The following is a 19674-nucleotide window of genomic DNA, read 5'->3' as shown; positions in this document are numbered from 1 at the left end:
TTCAGACATTTTGTATTACATTTCTCATTCCATTTCACCCTATATAAAAATACACCTGCCCGCACACGAATCCCCAATCCATGCCGTTTATCTCCCTCCCAGCACAAGTCAAGCCAAAGCAGAAATGCTGTAGCGGAGGCATGAATTTAGACGTCGACCAAAAATTGCCTCCCACAATCAAAACACATTGCTCGCAACACTGTTTCCAGAATTTCTCAAAGATGGCTTAGACCGCTTTCCAGAACCACAGTCATCTTACAATGAAGAATAGCCTCATTGGTAAAAGGTCTATGGCACAGCCCATGATGATCTCCTTATCAACATAAAAGTATGAGGCCAACTCTCACTTCCCATTAAACCACACATGCACTCTCAGGGTGACCAACAAGATTATTTTAACTAACAAACAACAATATTACAAACATCTAACTGAACGAACGCAACTACTGAAATCCCTTACATAGCTGTTGTAACCAAACTATTTACCACAAGTCTTGGCGTTTTTTGACATGCCGCATTGCATGCTGGGTACCCAAGAGCGGCGCTGATGATCTAGCTGTGCTCCGACTGCGTGATATGACGAGATGCTACTGACGCGCTAAGGTCTCGGCGTCTCCTGAAATGTTACGCGTCTTTCTGCCTTGAAGCTGCGTGCGCATCATCATCAAGACCCCATGTATATGGCAAGATAACATCCAAGCTAACAATTTCTCCAAATCTGACTGCAGCTTTGTATACCATATGTACTGTGTTATGGTTGTTTGAGTTAAACAACTTGCTTAATGAATTCAATGGCTGTTAAATGTCAAATCCAACTATAAATGTATAAAAGAGAGAGTTCCAATCAAATCTGAATTATTTTTAAACCTAAAGGTTTAAAAGACAACCTTTGCCTAAACTGACATGCACCAACTCAGAGAACTGAGTGTCAACATCCATTTACATCCACATTTAGTCTCAATTTTTTACTGTACACTTAAGGCATAACTATGTTTAACTTAATGTCTGCACCTCTCTGTCACCAACTGTCTCTGGAGTGGGGGGTGGGGGCTTCACAGGGTGTCTACAGGTGTAAACGAGTTAAATTTAAGACTTTTTAAGACCTTTTAATAACACTTCCAATTGAAATTAAAGACCAAATTTACGATGGAAATACAAATCAAAAGTGGAAATAAACAGTAATCTTCCCAAACACTGATGTCTGAGGAGAAACTAGCAATTCCATGAATCCCATGGAAACAAAGGCAAATGTGTGAGATGTACTGATGTGGAGCACAAATCATCCAAGAAGCAGTACTTCTCTTGAGTGGTTTTTATTCAGATGACTAATCATTGGATTCAAGTCAAAAGTCAATAACTTTAACCTGTTTCATTCCTTAAGACCCTAAAAGTCAGCATCTTGGCATGCTGTGACATGGAAAGGATTAAACATTTAGACTTTCATCAAAGTAAAAAATGCTGGTTTGTCCTTTTTCATCAATGTCCTCAAAAAAGAAGTCTGCAGAGCTACTGTGTCTGTGGGGTGACTGTCTGTCTCTGGAAGGCTGGCAGGCAGGGGCAAGCAGGGCCTGCAGGCAGGGCAAGCAGGGCCTGCAGGCAGGGGCAAGCAGGGCCTGCTGGCAGGGGCAAGCAGGGCCTGCAGGCAGGGGCAAGCAGTCAGGGCAGGCCAGCTGGATGAAGCTGTCCTGGGGTCAGGGCTGAAGAAAAGCTGTCCAGCTAGAGGGGGGTAGTCCAGCAAGGGATCTGTTTTTCTCTCAGCCTCCTCTGTTGAACTCTGTTGAGCAGGCCTCTGCATGACCCTCCAGACCTGTAAAAGAGAAGAAAGGATCCATATCAGCTGTGAAAAATGAACCCTTTTACATCTACACTTGACATAAACTACAGTTTTAACTGTGAAATGCAGTGGCATTACTTGAACTTGAATCCAAATGTGTTGAACTGATGGAGACCCGGCCATGCAAAGTCACTCCAAACATTTGGCGATTCCAGGCTCTTGCAAGAGTATTTAGCTCCGAACTGGTCAACATACACATCTGACCAAAGATCAGCTCGACCTTTGCCTGTAAACAGTGATTCTGTCTGTCAGAGACCTATAGATTGACCGAGTGAAACTAGCCTGGCTAACGTAGTTCGCTTTCTCAGGAAAATGACAAATGAAATAGGATTGTTTGGAAGGATCCTATATACTGTCTATCTTCAGTATACACTTGTCTACAAAAAGCAGCCCTCCCTGACGTTTAAGGACTAGAATTTAACCCTGGTAACCCTGCGTTCACACTGCAGCGACGCGATGCGAGCAACAACATGTTTTCCATTCATTTTCTATGGAGGGGAATCGCTTGCGTGGTGCATTGTGGATAGCAACGCGACGTGATCGAGTTGAGATTTCCTCAACGTTATGCAAATGAGGAGCACATTTTTGCTAGCGATGGCCAATCGCAGTGTTTTCTTGGTTCTCGTAACGTAGCAACCATGGTAAACATTTCTAGCTTTCAGTTTTTAAGATGGAGGAGAAGCTAATTGCCTCACAACTTCCAGGTCACCAAAAACAACAATTCAAAATCATTTTCGGTCAGTGCCCCATTTTTCAATTTGGTTTTTCGATTTTGGTTTCTCAATTGAATAACAAGAAAAACAATTGTTTTTGGTTTCTCGTTTTTGGTTTCTCAATTGAATAACGGAAAAACAAATATTTTTTGTTTTTTGGTTTATCAATTGAAAAATGAAAGAACGAATGATACACAGATTAAAATATGCCCCAGCAAATACTAAAATTCAATTTGAAATTTGAAATTTGAAAATGAATATGCATTTCCAGAAATGCATTTTCATTTTAAGAACGTGGCTGCAAAATCGTGACCATAATTCAAATTCAAATGCATTTCCAGAAATGCATTTTCATTTTAAGAAAGTGGCTGCAAAATCATGACCACAATTCAAATTCAAATGCATTTCCAGAAATGCAAATTGAACGAAAAAGCATTCTGAGCGGCGCCGCAGAGTGACGTCACTAGCCGCTCTACTTCAGCTCCCTGCTGACCGAGCTACCCATCTTGTTCGGTAGGGGGCGGTGTGCACATCTGCATTGCATTACATAGCTAATGTGCCGGGAAATTGATTGAATTGCCGGGTCTTTAGAGCAGCGTTCCCCAACCGGTGGCCACTGGTCCGTGGACCGGTACCGGTCCGTGGGTCATTTTGTACCGGGCCGCACAAAAAAATTAGTACAATTATTTCCCTTGAATTGATTATCAGTCTGAAAGACGTTTTATTCAGAAAAATTACCTGATTCTCTCCTTCTCCGCGGGCCTTTTCCCCTGAGAAAAAAACCTCTGCAAAGACTTGTTTACAATTTTTTTGCAAGTTTGTGGGCTTTATTGAGCGGTATCATGCGCATGTTCTAGCTTGTTACAGTAGTAGCTGGAACGGCTGGAACTCCCTGGTCGTACAGTATCGACAGATTAGCAGACTTTGAGTAATATAACAAAACGTTTTTACACATGTCATCGTGTATGTTTATGAAACAGTTTTGTATTTTGTATATAAGTTGTACTTTGATCGATGTTGCGAGTACGTAAACCCAAGTCTGCACACTTGGCCATGACAACAGTGATTTTAGAGAACCAGACAATGTCTAATATAGATCAGATAAATATTAAACAGGCTCTGGAACTACATTCTAAATAATCAGTTTGAAACGCCCCCCAACGTGGTGAACTGTGGGAAGGCGAGCGATGGCAAGCGATTCGCGTCGCTGAAGTGTGGACGTAAGGCCCTAACCCTAGCAGCAACAGCAGCCCCCCAGCTAGCAGCAACAGCAGCGTTAGCGCAGTAGCAGCAGCAGCGTTCGCTCCTGTAACAAATGGCAGACAACACTCGCAAAAGAAGCGAGCAGCTGACTGAGTTCAACAAAATAGAAACTGTCTTGTTCAATTTTAAGGTCAATCTGTGGTTGCTTAAGTATCTGAAGTAAAGCAGGATATCGTAGTCTAGCTAGCTAACAAGCCATGGCATTGTCCCCAAATCAATATCAAGATTTTCCCAAACAAGGTATCGGCCATATACTAGTACTAGGCTACAGTACGGCCGCAGCATGTGTAGCGAGTTGAATAGCAAATCAAAGTTGACATAACAGTAATTATAATTTGACAGTATGTTTTACATCAAGACTAGCCAGCTATCTTAGTATCTAGCCATGTCACTGTCCCTCAATAATTTAGAACGGTTAACAGTTTTGCTGGAACTACTTGGCTGAAGGTCACGAGTCATGACAACGCAGTTCATTGAGCCATGGGCGTAGATTTAGGGGGGGACGCTAGGTACTTGTCCCCACCAGCATTTTAAAATGATAAAATTGTCCCCACCAATATTTTAGCGAATTGTGCTGCTATTTGGATCGATTCCGACGGCCAGGACGCAACAGTACAAGAAACACCATAATTTGATTGGCTAAAAATCAGAAGGGGGAGGGTTATCTGACACGCGACACGCACAGGAAGAAGCACATGCTACTTTGCTTGCTTGCACTGGCAGTCGCTGACAAGCTAGCGGGTGTGTCGGCGACAACGGTACAGCTAACTTATTAGGGCTGTCTGCCAACAATACATATATAAAAGGCCAGAGTAACACATTTTAATATTCCCTTTGCCCTTCATCATGTACATGTTTGCCCCTTTTTGTGCTTTGTAGAAATACCTCCACCCAGGAAGAAGAAAGGGGACATACGAAGCTTTTTCAAAAAGTCAGGCTAAATAACTAGCCATACTAGCAGTGGTAGTGACCAGGCTTTCAATTGCAGATTCTACTGTGGAAAAAGTATTAACATTTATACATTTATTAACTGGTGATATTATATGTTACCCAGGGTATTGTTAGAGCTAAACCTAGCTTTTGTAGCTAATCTTTCAACCAAGGTTAAGAGTCTAGCCTCGGACAAATTCACAGTTGATGGACTGTCACTGCATTGCTAGACAGGTGCTGGAAAAAACAGTTGGCAATGTGAATAAGTTAAAACTGTTGGTTATTCAAATATAATGAATCATTATTTGATTATTAATGTCCAAATAACACTGTATACAATATGGTAGGAGGGTTAAACTTGCTAGCCATAGGATAGGCTACAAAATGAATGAACCATTTTGTATGCAGGAAAGACAGAATGAAAACACTCCAGATGTAGAGCAGGCTGAGGAAACAGCATCAGGGCTTCAGGTGAGGTTTATGATAATAAAACATTTTGTTGTTCAGCATTATAGTCTCATTATCACGGTCTCTTTTTTTGGAGAGTGCAATTTCTAGCTCTTTAAGGATAGTATACAGAATGGCAATTTGATTTGCGCTCTGGGGGGGGGGGGGGGGGGTTGATAGGTGGATGTCCCCACCAAGTCTGAGACCAAACCTACGCCCTTGTTTGTCACATAACCTTTATTTATCAACTTGTCAATGACGATTGTGAGACTGACGTCTCGAGGACTTGACGTCACTTAATTCCTTCCTTCGCTCGATACAGTCACCATACCATAAACTGACCAGCAGATGTCCCTATGGAGAAGATGTATCAAACGCTTCGAAAAAGCGAGGCTTTTTGGAGACAATTGTGTCAAATAGCTCGTTGCTTCGGAAAGCTTTGTTTTCCCCATCACTACTACTAGGTGGATAGCAAGTTACTAGTATTATGTTAAGCTAGCCAATAGCCTAACAGGGTGGTAGGGAGGCTATTCCTTTTCTAGAAAGGGGAGGGGAGCCAAATGTAACAGTGTTTCCCCATTTATTCCAATGTGAAACAAATTTATTTTTGCGGTCACTAGGGGGAGGGGTGGGGGTGGGGGGGCGTCATAATATCTTGCACCTGGGCCCATCGTTACTACGTTACGCCACTGATGTAGATGTTGAATAGAAGAGGCCCCAGTATTGAACCTTGGGGAACACCACATGTCATCCTTGTCAGCTCTAAACTGTAATTAGCTACAGACACAAACTATTGTCGGTCCTTCAAGTAGGATTCAAACCAATTCAGTATGTCATGATCGACTTTGTTTACTTAAAGGTCCCTTTACAGAGGTTATTTAACATTAATATGAGTTTCCCTAGCCTGCTTTTGACGTCGTACCAAATGACGTTGTGTCCTTGGGAAAGGCACTTCACCCTACTTGCCTCAGGGAGAATGTCCCTGTACTTACTAGGGCTGTCCCCGACTGCGATTTTCTTTGGTTGACCAATTCGACTAAAACGTCTGAAAATCGACTAATCTAAATTTAAAAAAAAAAAAGTTTTACAAAACAAAAACAAAAACGTACAAACATTTTTGCAATCTGACTCAATGGCTGCTGGACATTGCAGATTCAGCCGCTAATAGCCTACTAATAATGAGAGTCGTATCACCAGTCCAGTTGTAACCGTGGTATTTAGTATCTCTTACAATGTACTACAAATGAAAAATATTGTTTGTTTAACATGCAAATCATCAGAGCACGCTTATCACTGCCTGAACTTGCAGCATGCGAACTTACGTAGAAGCCAAATGGGGAACGGTGCAACAGAGAAAGATTTTATTGTCTTGGCCGGAGAAGATAATGTCATTCGATTTGGATGAGATTCTTATAATAGGCATATTCATTTTTCAAACCAACGCGTTAGCATGAGCGAAGTAGGACTAGGCCAACTTCATTTTTCAGGTGGTAGGCTACATCATATTCAACGTCAAACTATGAAAAATAAACCGTTGGCAGAGTTTGCATTTAACGTTTTCACCCGGTACTTTAAATGTAAATGTACTTTAATGAAATGCTGCCATACCACAGATGTCTTTGCCATTTTGACTAATAACACCAACAAAGTAGGCTATGGCAGAGTTTGTAGTTCTGCAGCAGATTGTGCTTGTGCTGTGTGCAAAATACCAAAACAAAGCACAGATTAACGAAAGTGAAAACAGCTACACCTTTTCTTTTAAACTATATATTTTTAGAGTTGATTTATTTGTCTTAAATAATATAATCTACAATTTCTGTAGAACATTTAGTTAATTCAGTAATGATGACACAAGCGGGAATTAGATCTCACACTGCCATAAGGCAGCTTGACTAAAAAAATCTTTGTCGACCAAGAGCATATCGACCAGAAAATCGACTAGTCGACTGAGTGGGGACAGCCCTAGTACTTACTGTAAGTCGCTCTGGATATGAGCATCTGCCAAATTACTAAATGTAAAATGTAAATGTAAACTTCAGATACAGTATTAGGGGACCACTAAGGCCTATATAAAAGCATCCAAAAACAGCATGTCATAGGATCTTTAAATTATGGAAGATTTTATATTGGCCTATAATTTTTCATTATTTTGGGTGTAAACTAGCCTTTTTTAGGAGTGGTTTAATAACTGCAGTTTTTAGGGCTTGTGGGAAGACACTTGAGAGAATGGATGTGTTTATAATTTGTAAAAGATCAGTGGTCATGCAGTGTGAAAAAGTGTGTTGGTAGAATGTCCAAGCTGCAGGAGGATGTTTTCAGATGTCTTCTAGGCTTCTTTGGTTGATCGAATGAAGTTGTGTCATGATATTTGAATGGATGTTATTTAAAGATGGGGACAGCACATATCCTGTGGTTGGTGTGGAGGCACTGCTTGTCGAATTTTCTGATTTTTTTCTGCAAAAAAGGCAAATTGATTGCATGCCCAAGTGGATTGGAGCGTAGCAGTTACTGACACCGGAGGCTTTGTTAGTCTGTCAACTGTAGGAAATAAGGCACGTGTATTGTGATTGTTTTTGGTTATGATTTCAGTGAAGAAGGACTGCCTTGCATTTCTAAGTTACAAATTATAATTGCAAAGTCTCTCTTTATAGATACCACAGTGAACCTGGAGATTAGTTTTTCGCCATCTGCGCTCAGCTTTCCGACACTCTTTTCTCTATTCTGACCAGCGTGGCATTTCTCCAAGGGGATCTTTTCTTACCCGAGACAACCTTCACTTTAGTGGGTGCAATGGCATCAATAACAAGTTTTACTTTAGAATTTAAGCCATTCACAAGCTCATTTTCAGTGATGTAACGCTTTGTCACAACCTCAGTTTGGACATTTGAGTGCAGGGGGATTGCACGCTCAAAGAAAACACAGGAACATCAGTAACATCAGTCACAGCATCAGTCACAGCAACCTTGGAAATGTTCAGACCTTTGGTGATGATTAGGTCTAGAGTGTGCCCCTTGTTGTGGGTAGGACTTGTTATATGCTGAGTCAGATCATAGTTATCAATGACATCAGATTGTTCTATAGACCCTCTGTCCTGGGGATGATCAACATGGATATAAAAATCGCCAACAATGACAACATAATGAAAATCAATGCAGATTATAGACAGCAGTTCAGTAAACTCATCAAAGACGGTTGGACAGTATTTAGGTGGTCTGTAAATGTTGAGGAATAAAACTCAAGTGGAATTCAGAGCCACATATTCAAAGGAAGTAAAATGACCAAAAGACATCTGCTTGCATTGAAGAGAATCGTTAAATAAAATAGCAACTCCACCTCCTTTCTTATGCACTCTTGTTTCACTCACAAAACTGAAGTTGGGAGGTGTTGATTCAATAAAAGCAGCTGCACTGTTATCTTGGTCTAATCAAGTTTCAGTTGAAAACAAAAAAGTTTGTGCCTAACAATAAAATCATTGATAAAAAATTATCTGTGTCTAGTTGCCTGGGCTGAAAGGCTATGTGTGTTGTAGTTTGTGTACCATGCATGGATCACAGACTCCAAAACAGCCATGAAGGAACGCAGCCAGGAGAAACAACATTTCTGGCAGAGATACACTGAAGGACCAAAGTCGAGGAGGGAGGAGACAAGGAAGGAGGAGGCGGGGAGGGAGGACACAGAAGAAGGTAGGTCTGGTCTAGTAGGAGTCTAGGCCCCAGGGGCTTCATAGCTAGTCACTTCTTATGATATATGACAGGTTGTGCTGCAGTTGAATTGGAGGATGAAGAGGCGGAGGAAAAGGAGGGAAAGACAGACAGACCAGGTTAGTAGTGTTTCATCCTTTCCTCTCCACTTCCTTTGTTCTGGTCTCGGTTGTAAGCCTCATTCTCCTGCTGGTTCTAGACAACATTCTGAAACGGCTCTTCAACATGCTGAAGTTCTCCTGGGTCCTGGTGCAGGCCCTGCTGGACAGCCTGACTGCCTGGCTGAACTCACTGTGTCAGGAGCATATCTCCATCTCTACTGTGCTGCGGATCGAGCGCTGCATGCTAACACACGAGGTCAAGAAGGTAACCACCTGGCCAGGGCAGGGTTCAGTGTTAGGTGTTAAGGTTCAGGGGTAACTCCACTAGAACATGGTTGGAATATAGTTATGTTACAACATCTCTGTTATGCATAACAGTAGATGTTACAAGCTATGTTGTACATAACAGTAGATGTTACAAGAGATGTTGTAACATAACAATATTACAACCGTGTTCTACAGTCTTATATGTGACATTGTTTCTGTGTTCCAAGGGGAATCTCCCCTCCAGGGACAGCATCCATCTGTATTACCAGCAGCAGATGTGCTGCGGTGCATCTGTAGAGTCAGGCCTGGAGAAACACCCCGACGACTTCATTTTCCAGGACTCAGAGTGGCGGAGGTCAGCCTATCAGCAAGAGAGCCAAGACTCTGTGGTGTCACGTGACAGCCTGTCCAGGTAACAGACCTGTTTGGTCTGGTAAGGTATCTTACTCTACCTTTGGACATGTTGTCATATCACTACCTCTCTCCCCCCCAGTACACACACTGATGCCACCCTGATGTACTTGTACCAGTCCAACCTGGACCACTCAGAGTTGGGGGAGAGACCCCACGTGCTCATGACCAGCCAGCGACCACGGCCCATGCTTCAAAAGATGGCAGGAATGGACCTCCCTTCCTCCTCTACCTTCTCCATTTCTTCCTCTCTGGAGAGCGTGGACAGCAGAACAGTCAGGTTAGCTCTCATTGTCTCCTCTCTTCTCCTCTAACATCAGTGTCCTAACTTTATACCCCCTCCCCCAGTGAACACACCAAGACCACAGCACTGTGCTCGGGACAAGGCACTCTGAAGAAGATGGCAGTGGACCCTCCCTCCCTGACGAACCCCCCAAGCCAGCCTGCTCCATCCCCAGGGGGGATCTTTGAGGGAGTGGCTTGGGAGCAGGGTGGCTGGTGTCCCTCCTGTTCTGGCTCCACTGAGCTGCAGCTGGACTCAGCCCAATCCCTCGGGCAGAGTCCTCGGGAGGTGGACATCCCCCCCTCATACAGCCTGGCCCTGGGCTTGGACCTGCAGGAGGGCGGGACGGAGGTGGCAGGGGGGGTGCCCAGGACAAAACGTCGGGTGGTTATGGCACCTGAGGAGAGGGAGGAGCCAGATGCACTCCCCTCTCTGACCCATGAGCTCACTGCCAGCGAGCTGCTCAGCAATAGGTCGGTCTGCCAACCAATCAGATGCTGAGACACTCACATTTAACAACTCCAATTGTTAAAGGCATCTAAATCTCCCTCCCCAACATTCTCTCTAATTCCAGAATGTTCTATGATGAGGAGCTGGAGGCTTCTGAGCGCTTCTTCGGTGACCAGCCTGCCCTGTTGCTGCTGTGCTATGCGTTGTACAACATCCTAGTGGCCAGATCTGAGATGGTCTGCTACCTGGTCATCATCCTCAACCACATGGTGTCTGCCAGCTGTGCCACCCTGGTGCTGCCCATCCTCATCTTTCTGTGGGCCATGCTGTCTGTGCCACGCCCCTCCAAACGCTTCTGGATGACTGCCATTGTCTACACTGAGGTACGACACACCTGTACACATACCTGCAAACACAATCAGCTGTACACACACACGTGTACACACACCAGTACACAAACACCTGAACTGCACACACCTATACACACATACCAGTGTTGTAGAATTTTCTACGATTGAATGTCTGAAGTCAGAAGAATATGTCTTTATCTGTTTATTTTTGCAAGCAAGAGGAGCAGTTCTAAAACAAGATCATAAATGATGTCTGGAGTAGAAGGGCTCACTAAAGGTGTCATGATCTGAACACTCTTTTATACAGTAATTCCAGACAGTCACTAGTCTCATTATCATTAGTTTAATAGTTCATGTCTATCAAAAGAGGAACTATTCAACAACAGAAAGTTAAAAGGGAAATAGGTTGCAGAACTGAATACAGATGCTCAATATTAAAAAACAGAGCTTGAGACGACAGAAGCAGAACTTGTCAGCAATAACCCCTGGAGTATGGGCAAAACAACCAGGGTCAAACAGTCAAATTGTTAGATGTTTGTCAGCAAACAGAAACTTAAGCAATTCTGTCTTAGGCTAAAAGGTTATGCTATTTTTACAGAAGTTAAAACCTCAGCAATAATTAATTAGTTTGAGGCTAATTTTCTATTACACCAGAAACACATATACTTGAACTAGCTTGTACCACACACCTCGTACACAGACTACCACACACCTCATTATATAAAGTCATATTATATAGTCATATTAGACAAACATGGTGTGCTGTGGTAAAACTGTTGATTATGTTGAATATGAATTGATTCATCTACAATTTTCACAGGTTACCATAGTGATAAAGTACTTCTTCCAATTTGGGTTTTTCCCATTCAATCAAAACATGGAGCTTGACCGGACCAAGCCCTTTCACCCGCCCAACATCATCGGTGTGGAGAAAAAAGAGGGCTATGTCCACTATGACCTCATTCAGCTGCTGGCACTCTTCTTTCATCGCTCCATCCTCAAGGTAACACTCCTAACCTCCTAACTTCCCTCCTGCTGCTGCTGTTGATGATGATGATCATGCTGGGGGGTATTCGTCGTAGCTTGCTAAGCAGTTTAGAGAGCTAATTTTCAGGCTAAGATAAAACACGCTCTCTTTTTGGTTTGTGGAAGCAAGTTTAGATAAATCACCATAGTAACATATCAATTAGCACTAACCTGCTCCAGAGCAGGCTAACGTAAGTGTAGCTGGATAAGCTTGCCACACCCCCGAAAAATAATTGGCAGCTCCCTTTTTGGGAGACCCAGCTGACCAAGGAGATATATTCTAGTTCGATTGGCTTTCCATACCATTACCAATAGAGTTCTTCGCGATCGCCAAGATCCTTTATATCACACGGATGAGTTCTTGTTTGAGCGATATCGATTCAGCCGACGAGGATTATTTGCAAGACATTCTCGGGCCGTAGGCTACATTGCAAATATCACACAAAGTTTAGTGCTTTATCCTGCTGTATGTGAATATGTAACGCAATGTCTTAAGAAATGTCTTATCTGTTGTGCCTGTGCTTTTCGCATCAGGTACATTTTTATACAGTATAAGCGATGCAGAAAAAATTGGCAAAGCCACAGCATGCGTTGCCGTAAGAAAAGTGTACTTGGCGCTTAACCAGCTGATGAATCAATTCATTATATTCCCTGGCCATGTCCCAGTCAATGAAATCAAAGAGGGATTTACACATATGCCTGCATGCATATACACATAGTGTGATATCAGGTAAAAGGGGCCATCAGGTTTGATGGGCCATTTAAGGTTTGAGGGTCCCAGCCCTGACAAGTAACGGGGGTTTGATTGCTTTATGGTTGCTATGGTGGACGGGCCAATAATTCAAACAAGACTGCACCAGAAAGCTGCATGGTAATTAGCCTGGCATAGCAAATCTAACTGAACTATTATCCACCTGTTTCTCCAGCAACCAATGGGTACTGAACTACTTCCGGTTTTGTGTTTCCTGTTCAGCGTCTAACCTCTACTTGCGTACCATGATATCGACAGAGAAGGCAACATTGCATTGATTAGAATGAGTTATGTTTAATTAAATGTTGTTAACATGAGTTCAGGTTACACTTGTGCCCTTGTCGGTTGCCATAACAATTCAAGAAAATTGAAGATTTTCGTCGGAAACGTCTTACTTCGAACATCAACAACTTCAAAGAAATTGTCTGTGTCCATCGCCCGCTTGCACTCCATGCCAGGGAATAAGGAACGCAAAACAGCGTGGCTTGCAGCTTTAAAACTAAAACACCCTCCAAAGAAAGTGTATGTTTGCTCTTTCCATTTCTTAAAAAAAAAGCCAACCGAACTGTATCCTGATCCGGAGCTTCATCTGGGCTACGCAATAATGCAATAATGGCATCACTATCAATATTGTAGGTGGATAAATAAATACAATAAGCATGAACATATTAAATTACAAGTGTAAAAGTACATTTTGTCAAGTGCTGTGCATATGTAGTATTAATATTAATATATAAATATTTTTACTTTCCACAGAATAGCTGCTGCATGGCTACATGACTTCCCTAACCCGGCTGCCGACTGTCTCAATGTATTGTAGCTAATGTATTGTAACTTGCTTAACTACATGCTCTTATGGTTCTTCCCTTTGGCACTTATTTTGGTTGTTCACAATATGTGCTTCATGTTTTGGCTACCCGCAATGTTGTTGGGGCTATCTTGTTGTTATTATCAGTGACCAATGCACTTTGCAAAGCTCTCTCTTGGAAGTCGCTTTGGATGAAAGTGTCTGCTAAATTAGTAAATGTCATTGACTCCACTTTTCCTCAGCATTACCCATGCTGTATGTTTAGCTTTATTGACACTGACTGGGCTCTACTGCTGCCTTAAAAAATATAAAGCTGCTGTCTTTCTTCAACAATACTGTAGGCTACCTATTTTGTTACTATGCAAGTATAGTAAGTATATGCTACTGTGCTTGTGTAATTACGCAACTCTTCGCCATCAACACCTTCAGAAAATAAAAGGTAATTAACAACGTTGTTGTAGGCTAGCTAACATTGGGTCATTGCTTCATGTCATCTAGCCACTCTGTCAGACGGGATGGATGAGGGACTGTACGGTACTGTCGTCACGACTTGTTAAAACATCCATGGTGTGTATCCACCTCCGTTTTTTGTCCATTTGTGCTTCATCCATGGAGAAACACAGTCTTTTACAGCAAACAAAATAGCAATCTACGGTCTAACAAACGTACACAAGCTTCGAACCGGAAAACGAAAACCGGCTTCCGGTTGAAACCCGCTATGAATCATGGGTAAATTCGCTAACCAGGAAAAAGGTGGATAAGGATGATAAATCTATAAAAACAAGAACATGCACATAAAAAAACGATGCATAATATATGTCTTGATGGCATCAATCAGAAATAATGTTGTTAGTTTGGTATATGAAGATATTTTTTGAAAAAGTTATGTTTTTCTTGGTGGCCTAATTTACCTTAACCCACTGAGGTAAAATGGGCAACATGGTTTCAGCTAAAATGCACACATACACATGTGTTGGAGTGTGAGGGTGTGTGTGTCACACCATGACCCCCCCAACAAAAATAATGGTAGTAGATATTTTATGTACAGGGAGTATGGCGAACGAGAAGGAAGCGAGAGGAGAGGAGAGAAGGAGAAGGAAAGGGAGAGAAAAGAGAGGAGGAGCAAGGACCAGAGAGGAAAAGATACAAAGATAAAACAGGGATGGAAAGGAAGGCCAAACAATTACAATCTGTGGAAAGAGGAGAGGATGAAGGGGGCCTTAGATGAATACATGGAGGGAGAGAAGAAAGGAATTACAGTGAGTGTGCACCTCTTATCAAGAGCATGGGGTGTGCCGCGATCCACACTGCAAAAACGCATCAGTGGAAAGGTGACTGGCAGTGAACTTGTGTCAGGGCGGAAGCCCTACTTTCCACAGGAGCCGGAAAGGGAGCTTGCTGCCACCCTCAACACATTGGCGCAGAGGGGGTTTCCCTTCACAAAACGTGATGTCCAGCAAGTGGCCTTTGATTTTGCAGCCAAGAACTACATATCTGGTTTCTTCAAGACAGCAGGGAGGGCCGGATATTACTGGTTTAAGAACTTTCTAAAGCACAACCCAGAGCTTGGAATGCACAAGCCAGAGGTTCTGCCTGCAGCACGGGCTGCTGGACTCAACAAAGAGGTGGTTAGCCAGTGGTTTAACCAGTATGAGAGCCTTTTGGTTGAGCTGGGTATTGAGGGCACACCGTCACATATATATGGAACTGTGACGAGTCTGGGCTTCAGGATCTTTTTTTTTATTATGACACATATCAATATGTTTGTTTAATGCAGTTTAAATGTTATGTGGCTGTATAAGCAACTGTGTTTTAAAAATAAAATTGATGATAAATTACTATTTCCCTTTGCAGTTTCACTGGCCCTCTCCTCTCGCTTCCTTCTCGTTCGCCATACTCACTGTACATAAAATATCTACTACCATTATTTTTGTTGGGGGGGTCATGGTGTGACACACATACCCTCACACTCCAACACATGTGTATGTGTGCATTTTAGCTGAAACCATGTTGCCCATTTTACCTCAGTGGGTTAAGGTAAATTAGGCAAACATAACTTTTTCAAAAAATATCTTCATATACCAAACTAACAACATTATTTCTGATTGATGCCATCAAGACAGATATTATGCATCGTTTTTTATGTGCATGTTTTTGTTTTTATAGATTTATCATCCTTATAATAGTTCAGTTAGATTTGGTTTGCCAGGCTACTTACCATGCAGCTTTCTGGTGCAGTCTTGTTTGAATTATTGGCCCGTCCACCATAGCAACCATAAAGCAATCAAATCCCCCGTTACTTGTCAGGGCTGGGACCCTTAAACCTTAAATGGCCCACTTTACCTGATGGCCCCTTTTACCTGATATCACACTATACATGTGTATATGCATGTAGGCCTATGTGTAAATCCCTCTTGATTTCATTGACTGGGACATGACCAGGGAATATGATGAATTGATTCATCAGCTGGTTAAGGGCCAAGTACACTTTTCTTACGGCAACGCATGCTGTGGCTTTGCCAATGTTTTCTGCATCGCTTATACTGTATAAAAATATACCTGACGGGAAAAACCTCAAGGCTATGCAGAGAGTCTGAAGCACAATAAAAGTTTCAAGTAGCTTCGTTGTCAATTTCTTCACGTCAAGATATGAAAAGGAATCTATGACGTTTTCCACTCTCCCACAGTGAAACATAAAAACACAGGCACAACAGATAAGACATTTCTTAAGACGCGTTACATATTCACATACAGCAGCATAAGCTCATAAAGCACTAAACTTTGTGTGATATTTGCAATGTAGCCTACGGCCCGAGAAGGTCTTGCAAATAATCCTTGTTGGCTGAATCGATATCGCTCAAACAAGAACTCATCCGTGTGAAATAAAGGATCTTGGCGATCGCGAAGAACTCTATTGGTAATGGTATGGAAAGCTAATCGAAGTAGAATGTATCTCCTTGGTCAGCTGGGTCTCTCAAAAAGGGAGCTGCCAATTATTTTTCGGGGGTGTGGCAAGCTTATCCAGCTACACTTACGTTAGCCTGCTCTCGAGCAGGTTAGTGCTAATTGATATGTTACTATGGTGATTTATCTAAACTTGCTTCCACGAACCAAAAAGAGGGGCGTGTTTTATCTTAGCCTGAAAATTAGCTCGCTAAACTGCTTAGCGAGCTACGACGATTACCCTCCTGGTCCATTTTACCTGAAACTGCTCGTGCAAAAAAAGTTGGCACAGCTGATGTTTCAAGAACTGTAGGGCCTAAATAATTATATTAAATTACATAATTTCAACAAAAAAATATCAAAAACAGTCATAAGTAATCATAAAAACACATGGAAAAGGCATATATGGTATTGTATTGTTGTCCCAAGGATTTACCAAAAAGTGGGCCATTTTACCTGATATTACCCTACATATATCCTCATGTGTCTATGAATTTGTATCAATTAGATACTCTTTGGCCTTGTTTTTATACTTATTCTGAAAGAGTTGATATCATTATTTTCGCTAGCAAGATCTCATTCGGTGATTAATTTCCATTAAGCCTACTGCCAGCAGGCACATTTAAAGAAATGTGATCTGATTAATTGGGGTAATAAGGCACTAAAGATGAGCCTATACATTTTACCAAAATACACATTTAGTTTATCGGCAATTTTTTTTGCCAAGATGCCTGTCTTGCTCTGGCAGCAGTGGCGGTGTTTGTCTTAGCAAAGATAATATGCTTATTGTTTTCGTAGAGACTCATTATAATAGTTTGCTCAGATGGCGAGAATATCACCGCTCTCTCTTTCGTCTTTTCCGCCATTATACCGTTAGAAAATCACAGTTTTGGTGATCGACCTTTCCTGCCTTTTGAAGTAGGACGTGCTCGTGCACTTGCCCTGATAAGTTTAGCCTGATTGAAATCAACCACATGATTTGGATGCGGATCAGCTGTCGACGAACCGATATTTGCGGTTCTAAGTTAGCTCGCTAATGTTAATGGGCTAAAGGGACAAATGATTAACTTAGCTTCAACTCTTACGACGAACGGGCCCCTGGTGTTGTTGTTGATGACGTAGAGGATGTTGGTATTGTGGTTGATGATGATAGTGTTGTTGATGGTGTTGTTATTGATGATGGAGTTGTTGTTGATGATGATGGTGTTGTTGATGATGATGTTGTTGATGAAGATTGTGTTGTTGTTGAGGATGATGGTGATGAAGATTGTGTTGTTGTTGAGGATGATGGTGTTGTTGTTGTTGTTGATGATGGTGTTGTTGTTGTGGATGATGATGATGACGACGACGAAGATGATGATGGTGTTGTTGATGATGAAGATTGTGTTGTTGTTGATGATGATGATGATGGTGTTGTTGATGATGATGGTGTTGTTGTTGACGATGATGGTGTTGTTGATGAAGATTGTGTTGATGATGATGATGGTGTTGTTTTTGTTGTTGTTGATGATGATGGTGGTGTTGTTGTTGATGATGGTGTTGTTGTTGAGGATGATGGTGTTGTTGTTGATGATGATGGTGCTGTTGCCATTAGTGCCATGGCCTGTGGGATGAGGATGACTCCAGAAGAGGAGTGGCAAACGTCACCATAGCAAGACCTGCCAAACGTCGCCATAGCAACTCAGAGAAGAAGGGTCGAAGCAAGGCCAGAGAAGAGAAGCATCCTCCAGCGAGCCCCTCCTCCCAGGAGACTGTGCTCCGACGCTTCTCCAAACACTCCCACTCAACCTCCATGCCGCTCTGCCGCAAGAGCTCCATCTCCCAGCGCTCTGCTCACTCCAGAGGTGAGCCTCTGCTGCCCCCTCTCTGATGCCCGCTGTCAAGTAGCTCTGATCTGTGTCTGTATCTGTGTGTGATGCATATATGATGCATGTGTGTGGACACAGGTAGTGTAAGTTCTCGTGGCAGCTTGAGGAAGGGAGGCAGTATGGGGTGTGTCCAACAACGCAGCAAGAAAGAGATGATTCTAGAAAAACTACAAGAGCAGCTGATAAGAGCCAAAAGCTTCACTGTCAATGGGTATCTATGTTTCCTATCTATTCATTTATCTATCTATTTATTCATCATCCATCCATCTTCCATCCATTCACAGTATGGTGACATATAAAACATGTATGCATCCTCTCTCCAGGACGCTTCAGTTCTACGTTCCTATTCGCCAGTTCTTCTACAGTCTGATCCACCCAGAGTACAGCGCTGTCACTGACGTCTACGTTCTCATGTTCCTTGCTGACACAGTTGATTTCATAATCATTGTATTTGGCTTTTGGGCCTTTGGGGTGAGTTTCAATGCAGCAAAACTTTATTGATACACTTGCCTCAATCAAAGAATAATGACATAATTCATGGCAGCATTCTTTCCTATCTAACCACATCATGTGACACCCACAGAAGCACTCAGCAGCAGCCGACATCACTTCGTCCTTGTCGGAAGACCAGGTTCCAGAAGCGTTCCTTGTGATGGTGTTGATCCAGTTTGGCACCATGGTGGTGGACCGGGCCCTGTACCTGAGGAAGACAGTGATGGGGAAGGTCATCTTCCAGGTCATCTTGGTGTTTGGCATCCACTTCTGGATGTTCTTCATCCTGCCGGGGGTCACTGAGAGGTACATGTCTGATGGTAGTAGTTACTACCTCACCCTGACCGAGTCTGAATATTAATCTTTGACCCTTGACCCCTTTCCCAGGCGTTTCAGCCAGAACACTGTGGCTCAGCTGTGGTACTTCGTCAAGTGTATCTACTTTGGCCTGTCTGCCTATCAGATCCGCTGTGGCTACCCCACCCGTGTCCTGGGAAATTTCCTGACCAAGAGCTACAACTACCTCAACCTCTTTCTGTTTCAAGGGTAAGCATGTTAAACCAGCTCAGCTTGGTCCTAGTCCAAGGCTCATCTCTGGTGATGGTGTTGATGCTGCAGGATGACAGGGTTCCATTTACATTTATGTTTAGTCATTTAGCAGACGCTCTTATCCAGAGCGACTTACAGTAAGTATAGGGACATTCTCCCCGAGGTAAGTAGAGTGACATGCCTTGCCCAAGGACACAAGTTCATTTTGCATGGCCGGGAATCGAACCAACAACCTTCTGCATACCTGCAAACTTGTCACTTTTTGGTGAAAATAGCCGTTTCAATGAAAAAAATGTCATCCACGTGACTTGTGTTGATCTGGAGAGTTTTTATTTGGGGGTGGGGGGGGCGATACAATTTCCCATAAACGGGAGTTTCAAAAACCTACTGTGGTCGTCTTCACAATAAAGCATCTTTGGTGATATGTCAGGTGAGTCACTTGGCCAATCAATCTTCTTTGAAAAGGCTACATTAGTCAGCTTGACGA

At 42.7% G+C, this 19674-nt stretch overlaps 1 protein-coding gene across 2 annotated transcripts in view; it reads left to right on the top strand.

Moving 5' to 3' along the window:
* The window catches only part of LOC146275317 (piezo-type mechanosensitive ion channel component 2-like), a 172250-nt gene that overhangs the window by 145681 nt on the left and 6895 nt on the right, over positions 1-19674 (top strand). For both annotated transcript variants that reach the window (XM_084702443.1, XM_084702444.1), the window contains 13 exons: positions 8717-8870; positions 8942-9007; positions 9088-9254; positions 9484-9668; positions 9750-9947; positions 10016-10423; positions 10525-10783; positions 11571-11753; positions 17873-18122; positions 18225-18357; positions 18470-18617; positions 18730-18944; positions 19026-19184. In XM_084702443.1, coding sequence (XP_084558569.1) covers positions 8717-8870; positions 8942-9007; positions 9088-9254; positions 9484-9668; positions 9750-9947; positions 10016-10423; positions 10525-10783; positions 11571-11753; positions 17873-18122; positions 18225-18357; positions 18470-18617; positions 18730-18944; positions 19026-19184 — 2525 coding nt within the window. The remainder of the gene's footprint in view (positions 1-8716; positions 8871-8941; positions 9008-9087; positions 9255-9483; positions 9669-9749; positions 9948-10015; positions 10424-10524; positions 10784-11570; positions 11754-17872; positions 18123-18224; positions 18358-18469; positions 18618-18729; positions 18945-19025; positions 19185-19674) is intronic.

The sequence above is a fragment of the Hypomesus nipponensis genome, chromosome 8, assembly GCF_054491055.1.
Source record: "Hypomesus nipponensis isolate SF chromosome 8, ASM5449105v1, whole genome shotgun sequence".
Taxonomy (NCBI): domain Eukaryota; kingdom Metazoa; phylum Chordata; class Actinopteri; order Osmeriformes; family Osmeridae; genus Hypomesus; species Hypomesus nipponensis.
The sequence above is the reverse complement of the archived record's forward strand: the minus strand, read 5'-3'. Positions and strand labels throughout refer to the sequence as shown.